The sequence below is a fragment of the Typopeltis vanoorti genome, chromosome 15 (genome assembly GCF_054136105.1).
Source record: "Typopeltis vanoorti isolate ZY-2024b chromosome 15, IOZ_Tvanoo_1.0, whole genome shotgun sequence".
Lineage (NCBI taxonomy): Eukaryota > Metazoa > Arthropoda > Arachnida > Uropygi > Thelyphonidae > Typopeltis > Typopeltis vanoorti.
Genome location: NC_143563.1, coordinates 102,538,462 through 102,565,510, shown reverse-complemented (window position 1 = coordinate 102,565,510; position 27,049 = coordinate 102,538,462). Strand labels below are relative to the sequence as shown.

General features: G+C 34.5%; 1 protein-coding gene across 1 annotated transcript in view; it reads left to right on the top strand.

The window, feature by feature from the left end:
• The window catches only part of LOC150099036 (glucose dehydrogenase [FAD, quinone]-like), a 48,884-nt gene extending 31,738 nt beyond the window's left edge, over positions 1-17,146 (top strand). Inside the window, exons 8-11 of the mRNA XM_090405796.1 lie at positions 2,162-2,325; positions 4,400-4,577; positions 13,418-13,640; positions 16,987-17,146. Of these exons, the coding sequence (XP_090261922.1) occupies positions 2,162-2,325; positions 4,400-4,577; positions 13,418-13,640; positions 16,987-17,146 (725 nt within the window). The remainder of the gene's footprint in view (positions 1-2,161; positions 2,326-4,399; positions 4,578-13,417; positions 13,641-16,986) is intronic.
• Positions 17,147-27,049: the final 9,903 nt, after the last annotated feature.

Here is a 27,049-nt window from a genome sequence, read left to right as displayed (position 1 = left end):
GCCTTCTTTGTTTCCATTTTCTTAGTATGCTCCTTAAAATTAGGATGTAATTAGTCAAAGCAGTTCTTACAAGCTCGTTACAACCTTGCCATGCGAACACTCACTCCCGTACCATCTCATCGGTCAAAGGTTGCGGCTCTTCTTGGTCTTACCAGAATTATTTTGGCTCTAAAACGAAGTGTAGTTGGCCACCCCTGCTGTATAATATGCTTTTTGCACAATTTCGATTTCGTTGAATAATCTAAATGATGCACCACTAAATTTGACGCTACGTCTGGTAATTCAGTTCTGATGGTTAGAAGCATATTGCGTTCTCAATGGGAATCGTTGGACTTTGGGAATCGACGTGATCCCAAAGTCCAACCCACCAGCTAAAATTGCAGGAGGTCAGTTTACAATAATAGCATAATTTCCTGTAATCTCCATGGAGGTTATATTTTTACTCCTAATTCACTCTAAATTTTCTGGTAAACCAAGTAATTTATAATGCCACTTCTTAAAACACTATTAATCGGTCATCCCTGGAAGCATCGATGTGCAAGTCTCTGAAGAAAGTAGTTCGTAACAAATATTTGAATGCATGTTCGTCTTACTACTTAAAAGTATTTATTTCCACTGAGTACCTTCAATGGAATCTTAGAAAATGACTTTTCTGGGGTCCTTGCTAAAACGTATATCCCAACCCTAGGCCAAAAAAGCAATGTTTCGAACATACAGAGAATGGCATTGGTGAACGGAAAATATTGTCAACGCCAAGCATGCAGTAAAAAATATGATCCGTGAAATAGATGAAGAATCGACGTGATCCCGAAGTCCAACCCACCAGCTAAAATTGCAGGAGGTCAGTTTACTCCGCGGTACACATTCACATACTGGAAGTTATCCCAATGAATGCCATTCTTATAAGATATTTGACTCAGACGAACTTGCTACATCTTTTAGAAACAGAACGATCGGTGAAAGAACATCAGAAGCCTAAAAGACTTCATAATGTAGTTTAATCTGGTCTTGTATTTCCTGTGTGGTCATGCTGGGCCAAGATGAAATAAATTATTGGTAGTGGAGAAGTTTCCTTAATTCCCTTTATACCATTAAAGCAAGGGGCTTATATGATGTGGCCTACCTGAACAGTGGCATTGCAGGGGTTCAGAAAATCCCTATATTTCAACACAATACCACGAGAATTTATTTTAAACAGCGACCATTAATATTGACTACCTACTCTATAAAGTACGTGGCATCCAGTAATGGTCACAGGAAAACATTTTACTTAATGGGTTACTAACCGTTTAGTCACCTGATCCCATTCCGACCGAGTATCTTTAATGTGGAATGAAAGGTTCTTAAGCATCCAGAAAAAAAAATAAATAAATATGATGGGAGTGTAGCAAATTGTGTGTGTGCGCGCGCGCTTCAGGAATGTTATCAAAATACACTAACATTATGAAAAATGTTTTGGTAATCTCTTTTGTCGATGTCGCATCGCAGCCAAATCTGTGTGAACAAAACTGTTCTGAAGGTAGTCCACGGTCATTCAATACACTTATCGATATTTTATAAACTGAGTACTCACTATATGAAAAAACATTTTAATTTCATTTCTCATTTGAAAGGCAAGGCATATCTTGCTTTTCTTTAGTACCTGAGCATTTGTTTTGGATATAATTAAGACTAGGAAAGAGGATGCCGTTTAGAGTCGGAACTCGACCATGTCCAAACATGAATTTTCATGCAAGTTCAGGGTTCCATAGCAAGAAAAATGGCAGGAGTGCCAAGAGGGGAAATCAGAATTATCTAACAATACTTGAACAATATGCAAAGTGGAAATAAAGTCTCTGAAGCATTCAAGTATACGCTCAAGAGGCTTTAGTTTGGCATAAGTAAGATATCACAATAGAGGAATATAGATCGTCATATTTTATAGCCAAAGGTAGGAACGAATTTCAAGAAAATTTCGTCAATTTACCGAAGAGCTTATTGAGAACTCATGTTTTTTTTTTTTTCTTCTAAAAGTTCAGTTGGTAAAAGCATAGGGAGCGCTTGACTTAGCAGGAGTTACAATTAAGCTGGTTGTATTAAAATAAGATCTTTAGAATATACTTAGGAAGTTTATCTTTAATAATTCCATTTTTATCATCAAACACTGTCATTTTATTTATAGGTGCATATACAGTCCCTGGAGGTGTAGAAGGACTTGGTTTTATCAAGACGAAGTATGCCAATTATTCAGACGACTTTCCGGATGCTGAAATTCACTTTGTATCTGGCAGTGTAGTGTCAGATGGTGGCCATACATTTCAACGAGTCATGGGATTTTCGGATGAGGTAAATACACACTGAAGTTTATTCTGCAGTGTGTACTTAATATTTTTAAATGTTCTGAAATTTCCATATCATATGTAATTTAAGATGTTACCTCTCCATCGGTCACAATAGTCGCTAAAGCAATTCTTTAACACTTTATGATTGTAATTCTCGTAATAGTGAAATACACAGAGGATGTAGTTTTTATTTGCATGTCATTATTTAATCGTCCGTTAATATGATTGTATTACAGGGTTTGTACAATTGACACCAAACGGAAGATATAAAGATCAACGTTTTGTCATTAAACTGTTAATAAAAAAAACTTTTTTAAAAAAAGGGAAGGGAAGTGGTAGCTGAGGTTAAACGTTCAATTGTGCTGGGACGCGTCGCCCTGGCGCAATCAAAAGGATTAAGCCACGTTTACTCGACACTTAAATCATCTGAGATCGATTATACTGTATATTGGATGCCTCACGAATAATTCCTCAGGGGTAGACGAATGTTCCCCTAGAAGACTATTTTTCATTCTTCAATACAGGAAGAGTTCAATGCACCAGCATTAACGTACTTAATGACTTGGTAGCCTTAGCGGCTTCACGGTCACCACAACCAAACCCAATCCATTTATATTCAATAAATAAATATAAGTATTTGTATATTAAGACCTTTTATACATTATTGCAAGTATTTATCATTAAGTCCTTAATTTCAAAATGAATTTTAAATTAAAACTGAAATGCACGAAATTAAGACTTCAACCACTACCCTGGTAGCCTTTAATTGCTTACGCAGTAATCCAACCATCTTGATTCAAAGTATAAAAATTAAACCAAAATTACTGTTGTCTTCATACATTGATGAATAAACGAAGCCATCGTATATTAGTCACAAACCTTAGAGTTTGAACATTTTTCGGCTATCTTGAAGACGGAACTTAAAGGAACAGGGAATTATTACAATTTTCTTAAAGCTAGAGAATAGTTATTAAGAACACTTCCTGAAGAAACTGAATTTGTTAAATACCCGGAACTGAGAATAATATTATCAAGAAAACTATCTATAGGGTTATTGCTCAGTCAGTGAAGGCTATTTATGTATAGAATAGAGCCTTGTGGAAATCCAAAGAGAGAAATCCATCGACCATGACAGGTAATTGTCGACTACAGACAAATTTATCTACCCAGTTAGTTGAAAGTAGAAGTGAAGGCAAGGTAGCGTAAGCCAAACCAATTCTCTGGAAATAACAAAAACAGCACGTTTCTCCGAATCTCTTCTTGCCATATATCCAGAAATATTATATAGAGACCAGGCGATTTGCTGCTAATTTCATTTCAAGTAAGCAGAATCAATACTTGCGATCATTGATTAATAACCCGTCTGGTTGGCCGAGAGGTTAGCCTAATCGTTCTCCAGCAAACAGGTCGCTGATCCCAATTCCACTTTGGGCATGGATGTTTGTGATTATATGGTGGGAGATGAATTTCATTGTTCAGTGCGAAACCACCTCCTCGCTTATTTGGAAACCTTAAATTACTTTTAAAAACTTCCATGTTTGGTGACTAGAGCATGATTTCCGGCTATTAAAAAAAAAAAAAAACGAAAAAATAAATAAAATTGATGGGGAAAAAGCCACACCCACGGTACAAATGTATTATTGGTTTACTAATAACATTTCTTAGGTGGGACAACATTAAAAAAAATGGATTCCATAAAAAAATAAACGACATTAGCGACACTTACCCTTTATTTCGATATCCTTAGTGCATTAACGAAAAAACAAGTAATTCAGAATAGTCGTCATATTTATGAGTACGGTGTTCAAACATTACATAGGACACGAACCGTAACTTTTACAATAAATGAGTTCATTTTATCAAATGAGATAGCGCGAAAGCCGTTTGTTAAAATTTATAACTAAACGGGATATTCTTAGTTTGATAACAAATTGCACACACTGATCATTGACATAAAATGTTTTTTTAACTTTAAACAACTACGTTTCGTTTTCATGTGCAAGTTACAGAATTCGGTTTCAGTTACATAAAAATGTTTTTTTTTAAAAGGAACTCAGTGCAGTTACTGTTTCTTTCAGCTATGGAAAACCTATTTCAAACGTTATGAGCATCATGACTCGTATACAATGAACATCGTTTTATTGAGACCGAAGAGTCGAGGATATATTAAACTGAGATCAACAAATCCTTACGATCCGCCAATTATTCAACCACGCTATCTAACTCATCCTCACGACGTTCTCACAATTGTGGAAGGTAAGTTGCCATATTTGCGTCACTTAAACGGTTTCGTAAGTTTTTTTTTTCCATTAAATTGTGTTGGTGGATATGTTTAAATATCTCCACCGACAAAAAAAAATTATTTACCAGTGGCTTCGCTTGCCCATTTCTGTTGAGTGTGCTGTCGTGGCTTATGCAACCCGCGCTACAAAATTCAAGTCACTTTGACCGTGGGACTGTATTTTTATCGATGTATGAAAGTTTTAAGAGCGTACTGCTCATCTTAATTGGGCTAATGCAATTAATTGTAGGATAACTTTGAATGCTTTCAGTTAATTATAACCCAATCTGCGCAGAGTGAGAGACCATGTGTTTTAAGATATTATATATTAGAAAACAATAATGAAACAGAATGCTATTATATTTGGTTGGATATTTGAATTATTTGAAAGGTGTGAAATTTGTAAATTTATCGAAAATTATATATTAAAAACTTTTTTATATTACATATAAAAACTTGCCTACGACGTCAGTTCACACTTCACGTACGCAAAACACATGAAACTCAGAAAACAAAAACAGCAACTCGTGACAACGTTCAATTGGATTGGTTGACACAATAACCAATCATAGCTTGTAGGTGCTATTGTCTCTGAGCTCATTCTCCCTCGCCATCTGAGCAGCTTAAAACTACTAGAATGCTAAATTTGACCCGCTGCGCCATCCGTACATCTTTTTTCAAAGGTGTATATATTTTGAACGCACACCCAGGCTGTTAACGCGAATGTGATGTAATGTTAGGAACCAAGATGGTGAAGGCGAAAAATATGCTATTGGAACAAAACATCACCTAATAGACAGGAAAAACATACATAACAAGCATAGGAACATGGAATGTAAGAACTGTTCAGCAGGAAGGAGCATTGGAAATACTACTGCATGAATTAGACAACTACCGACGGGAAGTGATTGGCCTCTGCGAAACCAGATGGACTGGAAAAGAACTCCACCATGGACAGTAGAAAATCTTAACATCAGGCATGGAGGACAACAAACACCAAGGAGTAGCACTTATATTAAAACCAAAGGCTCAAAATTCTATATTCTCCTACAATCCTATCTCAACTAGGATAATTAAAGAAAGATTCAAAATATCAATCGGATCACTAACTATTATTAAAGTATACTCACCAACTTTGACATCATCAGAAGAAGACATTGAGGAGTTCTTTATGGATTTGTAAAAAGCAGTACAGCAGACATCAAGTCAAGATCTTCTAATTGTAATGGGGGACTTAAACGCAAAAGTAGGCAAAGACTGGGGCCAAGAGTAATCGGAAAGTGCGGGTATGGAGAAAGCAATGAACATGGCAAAAGACTGCTAATCTTCTGCTAAAATAAAAGACTAACAATAACCAACACTCTCTTTAAACATCCAAAACCCTAAAGAAAATGGACATGGATATCACTAGACAGACAAACCAAGAATATGATAGACTATATTTTTGTAAACTGAAGATGGAAATCAATTATCCTAAATTGCAGATCCTTCTCTGCAGAGTGTGGATCAGACCATAAGCTAGTATTAGGAAACCTAAGAATAAAGTTAAACTGTAAAAAAAACTACAACACAACAATATTCTAAGAAAATATCAACTAGAACTAGATAAAAACCTGAAGGAACTACCAAAACAGAATATAAACATAGAAGAACATTGGTGCAAATTAAAGGAAATAATATTAAAATCAATAGGTTACACAGAAAGAGAAAGCAAAAAGGATGAAACTAAAACAGAACTATAACAGAAATGAATATAATAGATTAATCAGAGAAATTGGAAAACTAGTTAAAAGAGACAAGAATAACTGAAAAGAAAATAACTGAGAAGAAAAATGCAAAATGGCAGAAAAGCTATCAAAAGAAAATAACCTTCATGGATTATATAAACAAATAGACCAAATTAGTAAGAAACGGGCAACAAAAATTATAATGATCAAAAACAAAGAGGGATAACTAATTGAAAGTAAAACAAAAAATAATGGCCAGATGGGAAGAATACTTCAAAGATTTATATAATAAAAACAGCTCACAGGATATTACGATTCCAGCCACTGAAGTGGAAGAGGAAACAAATATCTTTACCAAAGAAATAATAGCCCACAGCATAGAAAAACTAAAAACTAGGAAAGCACCTGGCATTGATCAGATACATGCAGAATTCATAAAAGCAGGAAAGGAACAACTTTTGGAACCATTAAAAACATTATTTGAAAAGATCTACAAAAATGAAGCAGTGTCTGCTGATTGGACAAAATCAGTCATAACTCCTATATACAAAAAAGGAGATAAAACAACCAGCTTTCAGACCAGGGCGAAGCACAATTAACTATTCACCTTAAGACAGCTAATAGAAAAGACACCGGAGTACAACAAAGTTGCTACATAAATTTAATAGAACTTCCGTCAGGCATTTGATTCAATCCGTAGAAGAGAACTATGGAAAACTATGGAAGAATTTGGAATTCCCAACAAAACCATAATAAAGCATCTGTATGAGAAACCTGAAAGTACAGTACGAATGGAAGACACCTTAACCAACTGGTTCCAAACAGAGCGGAGTAAGGCAGGAGTGTAATCTGTCACCAGACCTGTTCTATCTTGCACTGGAAGAAGCAACCAATAAGGCCTTAAACAATGAAGACTCCGGAATCAAAATATATGGAGAAAATGTGACAAATTTAAAATTTGCAGACGACATTGCATTACTTGCAAGCACAGAAGAAAATCTACAGCGAATTTCTGATAAAATAAAGGAGTGCATAAAATCTGGATTAAACATAAATATAGACAAAACAAAAATTATGCAAATAGGAAAAAGAAGCACCAATCTGAAAAATGAAATTGATAGTAAGAATCTAGAGCAGGTACAAAACCTCACCTACCTTGGAGGAGTTATTGAGTACAATGGTGAAATTATAAAAAAATATAAACAGACGAATCAGTCAAGCATCCCAAACTTTTGGACGACTTAACAAAATATGGAAGGCAAGAGACATCAAACAAGTAACAAAAGTAAGAATCTATGAAACAATGGTCCTCCCGATACTCCTCTATGGAAGTGAATGCTGAAATCTCAAAAAGGCTGAAGATAAAAAAATTATTAGTTGCTGAAATGGGTTGGCTAAGAAGATTACTTGGAGTATCTTTGCTGGATTGAATAAGAAACGAAGACATAAGGAAACGACTAAAACAAGAAATAACAATAATAGATAAAATCCAAGAAAGAAGACTGCGATGGTTTGGCCATGGGAACAGAAAGACTACCATCTAAAGCCCTGAATACAACGATGGAAGATAAAGGATCCGAAGGACGTCCCAGAATTAGATGGATAGACAAAATAAAAAAGGACCTGAAAACCAAATCACAACAAGCGACACCAAACTGGACAGAATTGATCGGAGTCTCCCCGGACAGACAGAAGTGGAAAGAGTTCATTCGGCCTCATCATCATCCACATAGATGAAAGAGAGAAGAAGAAGATACAATGTTTACGTGCCGAAAAGTATCCTCTTCATGAAGCATTAGTATATTGTGTTTACTTTTAGGAATCACGCGAAGTATGGAAATAATTAGGGGAGTCTATAACGGGAATAAATGCAAAAATATAATATCGGTGATATTGCTATTCGGTGAATAGCACTATCACCGATATCACCTAACACTGAGAACATCCTAAATACTCGTCCCTGGTATTTACATATGTTACGTCTATATAAACAGCTGACATAAATCATTTATAAAGTAAAGCATGTTGAACATTGATGCGATAAGGATATCTTTTAAATACTTATTTTTAATAATGATCTCCTCCATATTGCCAAAACAAGCAATCATAAAATAAACTTACGAGAAATCTAACTGGACTTGAAGGGTCGGAATACAACATATTTGAACAATTTTCTTAATACTTGACGAAACTTATAGCTTTGGACGTACTTTATGGTCCTATACAGACCGTAAGAACAGTATTTAAGCATGTAGAACTAATCAGTGAAAACAAAATTACTATTCAGATTAGGTTTTCATTTGTGGGATTGCTGTGACTCATTTTGACCTGGAATGTCGTAGGAAGTCTGCATCGTAATGAGCTTTTCCAAATGCTTTTGAAACAAAGGAAATGTATTTTGTAACTTTCCTAGGCATTCCAGAAAAACCTCAAATGTTCTCCACCATATCCTCTGATTTTAATTCCCTCTAAAAATTTTAATTTGACTTGATCTGATTTTTTTTATGGCAGCTTTTTTGGACAAATCAAGCTTTTGATATATATATCGTCAAATATTCTTATTAGAGAAATATTGGGACACAAAATTCATTCTACGATAGTTTACATTTTTGTTTCCTCAAGATCAAGCTTCATAGATTTTTTACTCATGAATGCGATCGAAAATTTACTGAGTTCGTGCCATTAATTTTTTTTTAATTTTATGGCACGAAGATGGCACACTAGTGCTGAGTGACAGGACATATACATATCTGCTCAATCACAACCCCCCCCCCTCTCCCCGCCCTCGGACTCTGTTGTTGAAAAACACTGAGTGTTAATCTTCAGAATCTTATTAGTACACTCAGACGTAGTCGATTTCATAACTGAAAAAATAACATAAAACACTGTTTATTTCTTGTGGGCCCTTTCCACTGACATAGCTTGTTCGTCTTATGGTTTCTTAGAAATATCATATTTTGATACCCCATACCGATATTAATAAAAAAAAATACTAAATCATTGTTGACATTCCGCTTTTAGCCCAAAAGCATGTTAAAAACACTCTTCGTGGGCCTTTATTTCCCTTCTTTTCACAAGAAACGTTCCACTGTTATTTACAGAATTCCGATAATACAATCTTTTATACATGCAAATGTAACACTTCAATGAAGTGCGGTATCTCCTCATTTAGTAAATGGGCCAAAAATGACCATTCACTAAATAGCCCTCTTTCACTTTTATTAAATTTATTAAATTCACAAAACTAAAACCAAATACATGACATTATCTTGCATCAGCTCATCCTTAGCGCATTTGGAAGAACAACCAATAATAATATCGAACATGCCCAAATTCAAACAACTCGAATTCCTTTTAATCTTCGAAAAGAAAGGCGCAACTTAGTTTTGTCCTATCAAGAATGTCGTAAGGTCAAATCGCTCCTTACGCACGAAAGCAAAACATTGTAATAATAAAATTCCGAACTAGCGAAATGTGTTATTAGCGAAACTCTTAACATAGCTTCATAAAGAGATTTTCGGAGGACAACTGGCTTAACTTTCATTTTTTAACCTGCTTATTTCTAGCAATTTTAATAAGTATTTGACGTCCTGTTAATTTTTTTGACATTTTGAGAAACTTCAGTTTCGAAATATATTCTTTAGATCCTCGTCTGCCAATTTCATGTTCCAATTATTTTTGACTCACCTTCGCAAACTTTTTCTTCGTACAACGTTTTTTCTTCTCCTGAATTCAAAATGATTCTCTACTCGCCTTTTAAATAGTGAACTCTTCCTCTTTCAGTGTTCTACTTTTTCTTGTTTACAAGATTTTCCAATAACAGTCTTTTCTTTCGCTCTTGATCTTCAATGGTTTACATTATCCGTTGTTTTAGCACATCGTTATATTAATTTTTAACCTTTTTCCTTTGACCTCGTATTTTAGCATTACGTTTTGGTTGTTTCTCAAGTCTCGTTTCTTCTAGTAGCATCTTCTGTAGCAGCCTATTGTAATAAATTAGTTTATTAAATTTATTAGCTTATTGCTAATAAAAATTAGTTAATTAAATTAATTTTATTTTTCAGTAAGGAATTTCTCAACATTTTAATAATTTTTGTAATGTTTGTTAAGCCTAAAAGACCTCCAAAGTACTAATTTAAATCCATGATATGAAAGGAAGTCTAAAATAATTTAAAACTATGAACATACACTTTCGCCTATATAGTTATTTTTTCTAAAACATTTCACATGTAATTAAGGGGATTTATACAACTTCACCTCTTTGTAGATAATGAACACATGCATTTTATTAGTGCTGATGGATTTGCAGGTGGTTTTTATCCAAGGAAAAATAAGGTCACACATGCGTTAAATCTACGAATAGAATTGCTGTATTTCTCTCTCTCTCTCTCAAATAAGCGCAAGACTTCCCGTGAACAAACCATTTGATTGATTGATCTTGTGATATTCCACAAGAAAAAAGATCTGAATATATAAATTTATATTACTACTTATCAAGTTCATAGACTATGATCATAGTCTTATTAGAACAATAATCTTGTTTTAACTCGTATGCATTTTATCTATACTAGATTTATTTCGTCGATATGTTTCACTGTGCTAATGTCACTTGTAAGCCGTCAAAACAAACGTTTTCCAAAAGCCTGGAGTGATAGTTTAATCAAGTATCATTAGTCATGTTACTTGCAGTCTCTACACTGTTGTATGAACTCTGTATGCGATTGCTAGCATAGGTAAGGTATTCAAGGTTGCACAGAGCAATTAAATTCCAAATGTTATGAATAATCATTCATTTGTTTCCATTTGATGTGGCTTTTCAGCGCATAACCTCTGAGGACTACTTGAACTACTTGTCGAAATAATTCTCTTCTAAGTAGGGCAGGGAGAATGCTTTCTGGTTTGCCGTGTGTTTTTTGAAGATGTGCGTAGCTTTTTTCTTACCTTTTGTTTACAACATTGCCTATGTTCTTCGTTGAGGATTTCAAAACCAAGGAATGATATTCTTTATGACATTTGGCAGTCATTAATTAATGTGTAACATTCATGATCTCTCCTATGCCAGCAATCTCATACAAAGTGCACAACAGTGTAGAGACTGCACATAACATGCCTAATGAGACTCGTGATTAAACTATCGTTCCAGTCTTTCTAATTTATAGATATTAGCGGTTGTTGGAAAACGTTAATTTTTTTACGTTTTTATTTTTACTTATGTTAAGCAACTTCCTGAAGATGCTGTTAGCCTTATAGACAGCGAAACATGTTAAGGAAATTGAAAGTTTATTTTTCACTTGGTTAGAATATAATAAATTTAGCTTAATCCTTTATCCAAGTGTGAGCAAACAAAGTTTGCGCCTGAAAGTATCTTCAGGACTGGGGTAAGGTGGTACAACACCAGGACGACTCCTTGTAAAGGTGGAGCAATGCATAACATTAGACATATCCGCAAGGAGATGTGTTTTGCATTATGGGAGATACTGAGATAGGAGTGTTGGTATCTTGCTCCACCTTTGAAAGGAGTCGGCCTGGTGTTGTACCACCTTACCCCAGTCCTGAAGATACTTTCAGGCGCAAACTTTGTTTGCTCACACTTGGATAAAGAATTAAACTAAATTTATTATGTTGAGGAAATAAAAGCAAACGTATAAGAGTTAAAATCTGATAATTGATTATCCTAGAAAATCTACTCGTGGTGAATAGAACACAGAAGTGGCGATTTCTCTGTTTAATAAGTGAATGTTCAAGGAAACGATTGTTTGCTATTTCCTGATCGGAAGAATATAATTGTAGAGCACTTGTTTTTGCTAATCGAACAAAAATGAAATCTGAGTTGAGGTTTCTTTAGCTTGAAATGTACATAGTATGTATCACGGAAGAACCACAGCTTTTTCTTTTAGTAAAAAATGATATCTAATTACTAGCTTCATGCATCTTATGTACATGTTCTCATTAAATACAAATAAGGAAAACGGTATCTTAAGATAAAATAGCAAAACTACTTCAGCAGTACACCTTAAAATTAGCCTTCTCACCGCTACAAAAATAGTCCATGTTACTAAGATCGCCAAAGCAACTTCGCTCTTCTTTTGAAAAAAATCAGGGGTTTACAAAATTTCCTGTACATTCGGTACCTGTTGTGTTGTACATTAATCGATCTGGAGAAATCTGTCTCAAACATCAAAGATGTGTAGAAGAAACTGACACGAGTTAACACTGGTATTTTACACCACCAAATAAAAACAAATACGTTGGCGACTCACAAAATGCTTATACATAGAATTCAACTATGTTCGCAGATTTATAGAGACTAGCGAAATGATATTATGTCCAACCCAATGTAATAATACCAACCCCTCATCTCTAATTACCTTTCGTCATCAGATATCAAAGACCTGTGTATTAATAAATTAGGCTATGAGAGAAGTTACACAGCACATTGCAACAATGAGCCAAATGTCTGATATCTCGATACCGTATTCAACATCCAGTTTGTTCCTTTGATGTATAACAGATATTACTTTTCAAATATTTGAATATATTTTTTTCCTATTTGTATTAATCTCAACATGTAAACGACATGATGTACGTAACTAGTAATTAAATGTTGCTTCTTTCTAAAGTTTTAAGTGATTCTTGTCTGTCAGATACTAACAATAAAATATACTCTTGCAGAGTATGACGACACTATGGTTGGAATGCATCAGCTTACAAAAGTCATTCTAATACTTAATTTGTTTTTTTTAATTAATTAATTTTTTATTTGTTTTTATTTAACGTCATAAATTTGAAGAAATTTCAACAGAATAAAAAATTATTTCAAAAATCACGAATTTCGAGAAATTTAGTTTCTTAACTGTGTCCTAAGTTCTCAGGTTGTTGTGCTTTTGCAATATCTGGGTCTGGTGAGGCTGGATTAATCAATATCGGCCAGCTGTTGGGATCCACATGCTTGATAACTATTCTATCCCTCATTCTTAAAAAGTACACCATGGATTTAAACACTGAATTAACTTACTAATTCTATGCGCTAATTTTGCATTTTTTTAAGAACATACCAATAATAGGTTAATTTCCTGAACTTTCCACAGCCCTGAAAATTGGCTTAGCTGTGAGTAGAACAGCCCCACTTAAAAAATTTGGATCTCGCCTTCTGGATACTGTGCCATCTATCTGCAAGCATTATCCTCCTTGGAGTGATGGGTTTCTTGCATGTTTTGCTAGAATATTTACAGCCACCATCTACCATCCAGTAGGAACTTGTAAAATGGGGCCTAGAGGTGATCCAACAGCTGTTGTAGATCCAGAATTAAGGTAAGATAACATTCTTTTAATTGTAGAAATCATTAAAATGAATTTTCGTATTAAACTATTTGCAAGTTTTACTAATTATAGAAAAGTTACAGTAAAGTATGGTCAGCATATATATATATTTGTTGCTGAGTATTAAGAATAGGATACGACACTCTCCATTTTAAGTAAATCAAATTAAATAAGTTTTGATAAAATAAGCATTTTTATCTCTTCAGCTTATGCTGAAGTAGCTGGTTCTAGATTAAGATAACTTATGTATACAACTTTTCCCTTCTGTAAAACATCTTGAAAGTACAAACCGATAATATAATTATTTCTCTGATGGTCGGTTACAATTGAAAACGTGCACCAGATATTACAGAGGTAATTTAGAACTTCTGGAAACTTAACGTTTGATTAAACAGTACAAAGAAAGTGATATACATCGATGTATTGTTAATATTTACCATGAAAGCAATACCATAAATAAAGCAAACTGGAACTAAGATGTCTTATTAGTGATGCAGCAGAAACGGATCAACTTGACAATTTTAATACCAAACATGCCAGTAAACATACTGAAAAGCGTTATTAATCCTGTAGAAGTAAAATTTAACCCCGCGCCTCTGAAGCTGTTGGATAAGATTGCAAAGCAAAAACTACATAATGCAGTTGGTTAGACCACAAATTAGTCACCGGATATTACACTGGATGGAATTATTTTTATCCATCGTTTTCTCAAGTATTCATGAAGTATCTTCATTAATAAGCTATCATAAGAGAAAGCAAATGACTTTATACCAAGTTACCCATGTATCAAACAATGCACAGGATGCACCCTTTCCACAGATGTATATGATGACATGCATTATGATTGAGTCGCTACTGAGCTGGTTTCGACGTTTTATCTTCAGATCATCCACTCACCATATACAAGTAGCGTACTTGTGTAGAAACTACGTTCATAACTTTGCTGATATTATATGAAATAGCACATTTCAGCCCCTAACACTTCACTGAAACATGGTATGAAAATAACATAATTGAATTTGAAGTATAATACACTTTCCAACTCCCTGAAGAAGTTGCTGCATACTTGTGAATGAACTTGGTTTGGTTTGCTAATAACAATGGTATTCTCTAAAGGAATATTTTATCGGAACAGTGTAATTTGTAACAACATAACTACACTATGAATTAAGCACATCCGTAGCTCAATTGGAAGAACAAGGGTCATTGCACCTTTCAGTTTTATAAAGTTCGATTCCGTGATGAGAGGAATAATCAAACGGGCTTTTTTCCCTAATTAACAGTGAGTTATAGAATCTGATAAAGGGATAGCAGGACTTTTTGCTAAGTCTTGCTTAGCAGCACCCGGAAAGTTTTCACCCCTCATATGGGCAAGTTCGCCAACAAAACACAATTTATAGACAAAATATTTGTTGCTACGGACAGTAGAGTGCATTGATGGAGGTGGTGGCGCTGTTGTGTGCAGTTGGATAATTAAATAGTGGAGAAGGTGCGTTGTGTGTATTGTAGTGCTGTGCCTTCCCATGATTTCCATGGAGGCATACCTTAATAGTAAAGAAAGCTGTGACTGCAAATTAAAGAGTTTGATTTTGGTAATAGACTGATCGAAATAGACTGACTATAAGCCGAGGGCTAAAAAAAACTATTTTAATTTAATAAATTGTACAACCAGTTTCGTCGTCTTAGAAGACTTCTTCGGGTGCATAAGATTAGGGAACTACCAACAGACAATGCGAGAGAAAAAAAATCGTAAGATGAAAGCGTTAACGTCTTAACGTTTGAAGCTGTTGGGTGTGCGCACGCGTTCAAGGTCTCCTGAACACCAAAGTTGGATAGCAGCGCAATGGCAATCGGAGAGATTACAGCTGAGGTTAGTGTTCAGATGTACTGGATGGAGGACGATTTCTTTAGAATCTACAATTCTTCTTTCCAGTTGATCATAGCATCGAAAGATATTTTCATTTGTCCCAGATGACTGGAGGAATTAGTTTTCGTGGTTCGACAGAGAATTTTGTCCGTCACATTTTGCTATATGTGACGTCTCCTATGTTTCTCTAGACGTAATTCGATGGATTTTTCCGTCTGTCCAAAATAAGGCATGTTGCAGTTGCACCAAATACGGTAAACGCAGTATATTTCGGGTTTTGCTTTGGCATACTGAGCAAGGAAGGGCGTTTAAGGAGGAGTGAAAGAAGTCTGGATGTTGTGTTTTTTAATAACGTTTGGTTATTTTTAGCGAAACTGAACTCATATGGTAGGGATTTGTAGCTTTTTTTCACCATTACTATCTTCAGTATGGCGAGGAGATGGATTACATGGATTAGTAGCTTATTTACTGCTTGTTTTGAATAACCATTTTGCTGAAAGGTAAGAAGAAATTGAAGTTCTTTAATATCTTTTCACAGGGGATGGAGCGAATACGCTAGCTTAGCGTAGAAAAAATGGCAAGTTTTTGAGATGGATATTGATGGGACTGTGCATGGAGATATCTATTGGCCTGAGTTGGTTTCCTATAAATAGATTTTTAATTTATCGGATACACGAGTGAGTGACATCTAGGAACGGAAGAGAGCCACCAATCTCTAATTCTGCAGTAAATTGGATTATTGGGTGTTGACCTGTTGAGGTGGTCTAGGAAATTCTTCAAAGACTCAGGTTCATGACTCCGGATTAGGAAGATGTCATCTATATATCTTTTCCAAAATCTAGGTTTCAATGGGAATGAAGAGTAACATTTTCTTCAAAGATTCCAAATATGGAATCAAAGAAAACAAGGATGCCTTACACGATACAGGACTTTCAAATTGCGCACAGCTAAATACTGTATTCCCATTCCCTTCCCTCCTCCATTTTTTTTTTAAATCCGATTAATACACTTTTTGCCCGTATGTAGATACGCTGAATTCTTAATTAGGAAAAAGAATCAACGCGTACTTCTTCCTGTTTGTGGAATCAAAATCACAACTCATAGTTTGCAGAGTGGTTTATTTCGTTAAGTACGGAGGTGACATTATTGCCTTCAGGAATTTCGTATTTTCTTCTTTATAGTATTAGTTATTATGTTTAACCAACAGCAATTCTTTACTTTTATCATTCATACAAGAAGAAAGTTCGTTAAATGTTCTTTTGCGTACTTTATTTTTTTACGTTAAGCATTCAGCTTAATTTTTATACTAATTTTCAAACATTAAATTTCAGTGATTTTCCTATGCTTATTTTTTCTTTTTAGTTCATCTGTAGTCCAGTGTATGTGAAGTACTTGGTGACATTGATCTACTTTTGATATTAAGTTTGTATTATAAAGTATATTTCGTTTTTTTTTTTGTTTCTTTTTTAGAGTGATTGGTGTTCATGGACTTCGGGTGATCGATGCCTCCATAATGCCTGAAATTGTCTCTGGTAACACAAATGCGCCATCAATTATGATTGGTGAAAAGGGTGCAGATCTTATCAAAGGAAAGGCCACAATTATAACACGCAAAAGGAATTATGGTTGAAATTTCATTTCATGAAACACCTAGTCATCTCTGCCAATAAAGGATGGTTGGTCAGTTCTTGATCGTCTGCGTGTCATACTAAGTTTACTGCAGTTGTTCCAAAATGAACTACTGAATATATTAAACACTGTTTTTATATTAAAATTGTTCTGAGAACCTCGCAAACAAAGTTCCGGTTTTGACAGGTCAGTGCATGTTTTTTAAAATAACAGAAGAATTAAATGAAGAAATCCAGTCTGACTATTTTAATATTTTATATTGTACATGTCGTCCTACATAGGGCCATGTGGAACATAAAATGTGTACCTTGATAACTATTTTTGTTATCATTAACTATGTGAATGATATTGAAAAACTTTGATTTAACACATTTAATTTAAAACAAGTTTCTTAATATTAATATTGAATTTTTAAAAATTGTACCTTTACTGGTAAGTTGATCTCCTTTTGAACGATTATTTGATGTAAGCCAAATCATAACTAAACCTAAGTTTTTTTTTCGTTTGCCAATAATTTTAAAATTTAAGAATGAATAATCTCTTATTTCATCTGTAAAACGTTTGTCATTAAACATCTTATACCTCAGCACTTCGTCTTTTATTTTATGGTTATACCAAACACTCCACTGGTATCTATCCCATAGCCTAGAAATTGCCTTTATTCAACCCATTCCCAAGAAGGGCGACAGGTCACTGCCGTCCAGCTACCGCCCCATTTCGCTCACCTCAGTCCTGTCCAAAGTAATGGAGAAAATCATCACTTCCCAACTCTTACACTACCTTGAAGGTATCCGCCTAATAAACCACCGCCAAAAAGGAATCCGTCGCTGCCGATTTACAGAGGAGAGCAATCAGACTTATAATGACATCTATTACCAACTCTCTCCCCCCACTTTCGCACAAAGGACTGGTCTCTGCACTATGTGTATTCTACAAATATTTCCATGGAAAATGTTCATCTGAAATAGCATTAATAATTCCCCCACTCAGTACTAAGCTCGTTGGAACAAGCTGCTGCTCAACATCTCTTCACAGTGCACCTTGAAACCCACAGAACAGGTTTCTTTTCCTCCTCCATCGCTGCAACTGCTATACTGTGGAACAGTCTACCCCCTGTTGTGTTCCCCAAGGAATACAATATACAGCCATTTAAATCAAATGTGAACAAGTACTATAGGCTGGTCAACCAGCCTCCAGTATATGGGCTCAAACATTTAAAAAAAAAAAAAAAAAAAAAACATTGCTTTACACTAATATCATAGTTATATAATTTACACTAATATTCTTTAAGAAAATTATTTCTGTACAACGTTTTGCAATAGTTTTCAGTGGTAAATATTTCATTTCCTGTACAAATGCTGTTTACAAAAGCCCTGCCAGATAAATATTGAGTTCAGTGAAGCGTCATTGTGGAAACGGAAATAACCCGAAGTGCAACTTCTGAAGTACGCGTACCGTATTCATAACACGCTGAATTGTATCCACGGTAGACATTGCCGGTGAATCTGATGAATACTAAAGGTTTACTAAAAATTCCAAAAAAGTATGATGCTTAATGACATTCTTCTGAAAATTTGGAAGGCTAAATCTCTATCTTAATAAGAATCTCCCCCACACACAATATGTTGTCTGGGGTGGGGGGGGGAGAAGAGACACTCTTTTTTCCATACGTCTACTTTATGACTGGGGAAAGAAATGCACTAATTACGGAAACAAACGTTTCTATCTTAACTAAAATAAAAACAGGAAAATGTTACCCGATAAAGGTGAAGGAAATTGCATTAGTAAAACAAATGTTAAAAGTACACCTGATAGCGATTTCTGGATCGATAATCTGAAAAACTAAACCTTGGCTCCGTTGCCGTTTCCTAGAAGGAAAGAACAAGTGATTGAGCATTTTTATTACTGTATTCATTAGGCTAACTAGAACTTAGAAAGCCGTTTGACTGTTGCACGCTATGTGAAGATATGAGCAATTATATGAAGCATATCGCATGACCTTTGTTAGGCAAAGAATAAGAATTACAATATTAACGTTTGTGTAAGGATGAAGTGTATTCATTGCTGATTGCTGGAACATGCTCTTTGTTGGTAGTATAAGAGAGACTGGTGTTGGAGGTCTATCGCTTCAGCACGAGGTAAGACTGCATCGTTTTCGTATATAGACACAAGGTAGTGATTAAACTGGCGATCTTTTGCAGAATCAAACGATAAAATAACAGACTTTCTCTTATTATCATTAAGATCGTATTTACGACCTTAATGGGAGACTATCCCCCAAATTGTATATTTTGAAGAAGGAAACTGACTGAAAGTTCAGATTCTAGATGCATCTCTGAAGATCTAGGATGATTCTGTTGTGGAAAAAGATTGCATTTGACGTCAATCTGTCACTGAGGATTTGGATTATTTGGAAGGCTCATCAAATTCCCTCCTACATGCGATGAGATAAGGAATCACATCTGCTTCCTGTTTTTCTTTTTTTTTTCGTTTCACCATCGAATTCGAAACGTCACACTTTTCTGCAGTTTTCAGGAGAAAACTACAGCAGAAGATAACAAGAATACTTATCACTGTTTTATAATTAAAATCCTGCTGCTGAGGGAAAATATATATTTCCGGAAATTTGGGCTTTTTACTCCTCACAGCAAGCAAAATTGCAAAAAACATTAAAAAAATGCACGCAATTTACAACATAAACAATGGTCTCATAGTTGCTCAGCTAATTCTACACAACCAATTAAACCCTCAATTAATTGCACGATTTCTCCAGAAACCGCCAAACAATAACTTGAACTCAGAATATTATGTGAGAAATATTTTCAATTCACTCGCAGTGCTTCGCCTTCTCAAAAGTGTTGATGATTGAATTCACTTCATTACAGAATCGGAACAATGCACCAAATATGTGTGTGGAGGGAAGGGAAAAATGGCACTTTTTTTAGAGAATAACAGATGTCAAAATACTCTGCAATGCCAATTCTTTTAGCATATCTTTCTACTACAGTAATGTACATGTGCAAATATCACATTATGATACTCTATTTTAAAATAAAGTAACACTAACACGAAATACAAGCGGGTCACGCAGACGCTGAGTAAAAGAATTTCAGTCAAGAGGGTGGTAATAATGATTCTACTTTAGCGGTGGGATTACTAGTCGTTGATTAAATGAAAAAAAAACAAAAAAAAACAATGGAAATAACACGATAAAGCATTAATTAAAATAATCAGCTGAAAGTTCACACGTAATTAAACAAAACATTAATTCAGACATTAACAATGAACGAAATTAATTCAGATTTGTGAAAAAAAGTCACTGAACATTTCATTACAATTAGTATTAAATGATACATTTTGGTGCAAACGAAAAATTACACTTGCTCGCTCTCCTATGCAACTATAGGAGATATTTTAAGCTGATGACGAACTTGTAGGTGTTAAGTCTGAACGTCCGATATTCTTATTAAGATAGAGATTTAGCATTCGAAATTTTCAGAAGAATGTCAGTAAGCATCTTCCTTTTTTGGAATTTTTACTATCCATCAGCATTGCATCATGGTAATGGTTAATCTCATTCGTAGGACAGATCATAAAGATATCATAAGAATATCAATTTTAAACACTTCCCTAATTTGATTGCATATTTTTAATCATAAACTATTCTCGCATGTGAAAAAGGTGCTGATTCGTTGCCAAAACAACCAAAAACTGATTTTTAAGAAGTTTGTAAATTATTTAACATCTGGAAGTTAAAAATACTATTTCGAAACGTATTAAGAACTAGTGTATTTAGTTTCTCAGTTAAATAAAACTGACTTTGATGGACAATGACATTGCTGCAAAAAGCAATCAGATTAAAAACTGACTGTGCTAAATGTAAATTCTAAACTAATTTTTCAGAATACCAAAATGTAAAACAAAAACTCCTACAAAAATTCCAAAGAATAGTTTTTTTCTAATCCGCAAATTATAGGGAGTTTAATACCCAAACGTGCGTAACTAAAACCAATATTGAGAAAACAATGCATGGGAGTAAATGCGGTACATTTCCAGCACCGATTGGCACGCTTATGAATGTCATCCAAAAACACATCAAGCGCAAACTTTCAGCATGCTAAAACGGATTTGATGAGGCAAACTAAAATTGCATAAGAAATTGATTTGATGAACCAGTTAAGCTGGTTTCTATTCTCGTAATGGTTAAAGTTTACGAGATTGACCTCTTTTACCGAGACGTAAGCGAAATCACATGACTACGTAATGTCATGTTTTGATTGTTTTACATTGTTTGCTAAGGTAGGTCGTAAGTCTGCTTGGGTTGGTTTTTTCTTAAGTATTTTTGCAATATTATTCGTGTTCTTATTTGTTGTGGTATGTTTATATTCATGGATTTTTTTCTGGTTTGTGTGAGCTTGTTATTAAGAACTGGGATGACAAGTGCCTAATATATTTTGAAATAGTATTTTTAACTTCCAGATGCTAAATCATTTACAAACTTCTTAAAAATCAGTTTTTAGCTGTTTTGGCAACGAATCAGCACCTCTTTCACATGCGAGAATATTTTATGATTAAAAATGTGCAATCAAATTAAGGAAGTGTTTAAAATTGATTTTCTTAGAAAATTTTTATGATGTGTCGTATGAATGAGATTAACCATTACCATGACCCAACGCTGATGGATACTAAAAGTTTACTAAAAATTTCAAAAAAGGAAGATGCTTACTGACATTCTTCTGAAAATTTCTTATTAGGAATAAGAAAGCAGATATATTGCTTGTGGGGATAAGTGTGTGTACAGTTTTTTGAGTGAGGGAGGTCTACTGATAGTTTATCATAATATTTTTGAGTTTCTTGGAGAAAACATTTCCAGTATTGATTTTCGGAATATTTAAATCAGATAAATGAATAGATATTAGCATGCAAATAAACAGACAAAAACATTAAAAAGTCGATGCGAAACTGTGGCCCAAGAACCAAACATTAGTACATTACTTTGCAGTGGTGTTTGTTGGTAGTAGAATTTCATGTAGGCATGCATATTTGTTTTCCATAACGTTGTAACTTGGTTTTATTTTGTTTTAGTCTTTTCAAGAACTGCAAAGCTTCGTTAATTTCGACGACGCAGTTTGGTTTCTTAAGACCTAGCTTTAAATATCATCTAGGATACGAAAAACCGTTTTCAGGGCTTTTCATCTTATGGTTTATTAGTAAGTTTTGGTGGTAGTAGTTTTCTCGTGCGGAAGCGCAGGTATTTCATCCTGCAAAACAGGCAATTCAGACGGAGCATACGCAATATACAAATGACTACGAGAATATGGATTAACCACCCTATTGGTTACGAAAGCCTGCGTGGTAAAAAGTGAATCCACGCATGAACGTAAAACAATGTCTTGAGGATTTTGGTCTATCTGAAGTCAGTTGTGTACTGTTCTTCCATACTTTACTTTGTTGATTAGTTTTCGAACCACGATTGTCAGTGTGTTTTCCATTGACAGTTCTGTTAACAGAAATATTTCTGTCCAACGTTTTTTAGGTTTTCTTTATAAATGTTCTTTGCATTCTGCAAGTTAAGTTAAAGTAGTAAATTAAATTTTTCAAAGTCTTGTTTTTATATCTTTATCTCTCCCTTCCCCAGGTGTCTTCATATCGTTATACTGTAATTTTTTTCCCCTGATTGTTATTAAAGCCGTTTATGTCGACTGTACTAGATTTGTCTTTTCTCTTCCTAGTACGCGATGTTTTGTTTTACTTTCTGTTGCTCCTTATGCTGGGATTTCCTGTGATTCTGAAGGTATTGCCGGCAATTTCTTCTGCTAGCGCTTGTCACGCTTCTTCAGATTATATGAAAAATATAATGTGAAGATTTTATACGTAAGTGATCGTTGTGTTATGGATAATTTTGAGGTGTTCGGGTTTTTATCTCATAATTTTTAATTGTTTTTTTTTAATTTTTATTTTTGGCGGCATTTTTTACTTTGCTTTTTCGGTTTTGGAATTGGATACTTTAGTTCTCTGCATTACAGTTCCTAGTTGTCAGCGTGGTGACGTTAGACGACGCGGACACCACATCCGAGACGTCGGTGACGTGACATACAGGTTACACGGTTTCGTTGCGTCTGTTATCGAGATGATGGCCGGTCATGTAAACTTTTGACTACGTAAGCAATTGCTTCCAGAGAGTTGCTTTGACTGATAAATCAAAGTAAAAAAGTAGATAAACGGAGTGAATAATATTCATAGGGCAGCGTTTATATTAAATAGTAATTTACCGAATTGTCACTACAGCAAATAATAAACTGTTAATAGCACGGTGTGTTATATAAATTGAGTATCACTCATGGCAAACTATTCCAACAGCATTCGTAGTACACGTTGTATGGAAGACAATAATACAAAACGGAACACATGATTAACCTCTCCGATTGGTTAACAATATCTGGGTGCATTATCCGTGTTTTTGGAGGGAGGGGAGAAGGAATGCCGAAGGCTTGGTACCCTTCTCCTTCAAAATGAACTTAAAATGTTTTGAACAGTGACATTTCTAAATTGGCACTTTGCCACTTATCAAATCTATACCGAGTCATTCAGGAGCATGAGGTGAACTTCTTGCTCTTGAATACTACCTGAATGTAGTTCTTTTACCCTCGTATTAAAAACGAGATATTTTCACCAAAAATATGTGGAGGGGGGCGGAATATTTTTGTTTTCATCTATTCGGCTTCATGCAGTTTTAAAAATATTTGGGATTTACCGTTGAACTGTAATAACATGAAATAAATAAAAACTTGTTCATATCTCCATGGAAGTGGATTACAAATCCATGTATCTCACGGGACATAGTCTTCTGGGTGTTCATATTTACAACTGAAAATTTTTTGTTATATAAAACTCTCTGTTTTGCTGAAAACAGCCAATTATTCACATTGAACACGCATCACTATATACTAGAAAAATCGGAATGTTGCTTTGTATCATGTAATTTCCCTCTTCAGTGCAAAGCACTGTAATGCTACAACATTATTAATAATATTACTTTTAATTTGTATATTAGTAAAACAATCCAGATACACTATTTGGATTGGACCGGACTAATTAGTGACTACTGCAACACGCAATAAAGCAACGTTTTGCGGTGGCATGAGGGATTAGTGTACATTTTATATGATAATAATCTTATACAAAATTCAGTTGGCACATTATTCTAGGTAGGTACCGGTCCTATTTGTATTTTCCCCACCTTTTGTCGTTTTCTTCGGATATGGGTGATCTATCTTCAGTAATATAACAGCAAAATCTTAAGTTACCAAATGATACTTTTCAGTACCGCATGCTAATTATTATTATTATTTTTTTTCATTTTGTAAAATGACAGAATTTAAATTCAAATCGCTTTGAAGGATAGAATAGATATTTCAATCAAAATGTCAAATCTACATTCAAAAATTAAACATTTTGTAAATAGAAATGAGAGTTGAAAAGGCATCAGCAAATATCTCTCGGTAAGATCAAAATCATAGTATCCGCTGGCGAAGTGTTTTACTAAGCCACCGAAGTTCGAGATTTCCAAATTTTATTTAAAATTAATAACGAAACCTTACAAGGCCACGTTGAAAAAAGTCCTACTGGAATTCGATAAAACAACCAATAGCTGCATGTTTCCTCCTCCCCTCCCGTTTGCGAAACCTTTCGTACTTCGGATTCTAATTCCTCTAAAAATCATTCGGCAGAGTATACTATCAGAAAGTGCTCGAGAAGAGAAATCCCAAACGTAACTGTTCAAACCACTTCCCTCAGTAAGCTACATCGTACGATACGATAAACTGCGTCTACGATTAAGTGGCGACGCTCACAAACATTCAAACAGGCGACTGGAGTTAAAAGCGAAGAACTAATCACTCGTAAAAGATTTGAACATCTAGTTACCCTCCAGTTTAGCACTTCTCTGTTAAAGAAATGTCTTTTTTTTTATCCTCTAACAGGAAGAAAACTGGGCACAACGTGCTGCATATCTATTAGTTTACATTACTTTTACATGATGATTTATTTTCCGATGTTTCTAGGCCATCAACGATACACTAGGCGTTAGAAAACCATATTACCCTAGTGTACCGTACAGGGGCATACTCATTTCCTCTTATTCAATGAAATATCTAGTTGAACAGTTAATAATAATAAAGACTAAATCCCGTTTACTACGTTCATAGACAATTGCTGCAGTATTTGAAAATTAATTTCAAGATCAGTGTTCATATGAACATTTATAATAAATACAAAGAAGTTTCATCTTTTGTAGGTCAGATCGAACACGGTACCTCCCAGTTATGTACTTTTTCTATATATATTTGAATAAGAAGTGGTGCGGGATTGGCTGGGATAGGCAATCAGTAGCAGAGCCTATTGCGTGATTAGTTGTATCTATAAATCTTGAATATTATCGGCTATAATTGTTTGACTACACAATACTTTCAGTTGGTTATGCCTACTCGAAAGCACAGTACTGGTACTGCATCCAAAAGAATTAACAAAAAAAAAAAAAAAACCAGGAAGTATCTGAACAAACTTCCTGAGGCGTATTGAAAATTAGGACTTTCTTCATGTACAAGTTAGTGTTTCAAACCGGTTGTGAAAATCATCATTCCTTTGACTTAAGGTACTGTATGTGGGTCTTTTCATGTGATTCCATGAAAATTGCAAGTACACTGTATTATATTATATACTGTTATATTATATACAACTTATAAAATCTATTCACGTGTTTGTTATTCTTTCAAGCGGAGGATTCTGTAAGTTGAAACACAAACGCAAGGTTTCATCTCTTTCCATTTACTAAACCTGACCTAATATTGATGATCAAAATATTTTTTTATAAGTGAATATATTTTTTCAAAATAATAGATGAATATTAACTGTCCAAGTCCTGAAGGGAAAAAAAAAAACTTTAACACGACTGTCAGGTGGAAATTTCGTAATTTAGCAGCGAGTAAATTTTTAAAAATGTAACTTATCTGAAAGGGAACGAAATTTAAATTTTTTGTGAAACCAACTCTGTCACTAGATTTTAAGATTAATTTAAAATATGAAGAAAAAGAGAAGTTGCGAGTTTTATAATCGTAATTCCTTGAAAGTTTCAATATAGTTGTAGGAACATGTGGCTTACTTTTCAAGCTGCCAATTTCTCTAAAGAAGTCCGCACAACTTAATTGGTATAATAACAGGAAAATCGAAGCGTTATCTTCTAAAACATGGCTTCAATGTTGTATAAAACCAAAGTAGAATGCATTATACATATTTAATATTTAAAAGACAATCAAAGTTAACGAATTTGTCCAAGTTATAGGGGCAGAATATCACTTGACTACTTAGACATAGAAATGGAGTAATATGTTGATGTATCCTATTATTGCTATGTGAAAATCGCACGATATTTCTGTGTAAGATAAAAAATACTTCGTAATAAGTGTCTGATCTGATATATTATACAAATTATAATATATGAAGTGTATATCATTTTGGATACATCAGTCAAGTTGATATAATACACGTGATAAAATTTATATCACTCTTTGGCAGATTTGACCAAATGCAGATAATGAATAATTAATCAGGGTGGTTTTAGTTTTCCCTTCTTTTCTTGCACAGCTTTAACCCGACATTTCATTCGTATCACGAATGAAATTTAGTTCTGCGCAGGATCTCGTAAGAAAAGAAGAATCGTTTTGTCCTTCTTTCAAGGGAGATTAATAGATTGGCTGTCACCTCTACCACCTCGGTAGGTCGGCTGCGACTTTCTCCAACTTGACATGTCTTGAGGCAGAGTTGTTACATACGATACAATGGGAAATTACTCCTTGTGACTACTGTATTCATCTCAAAACACATCTTAAAAAGTAAGAAGCCATAA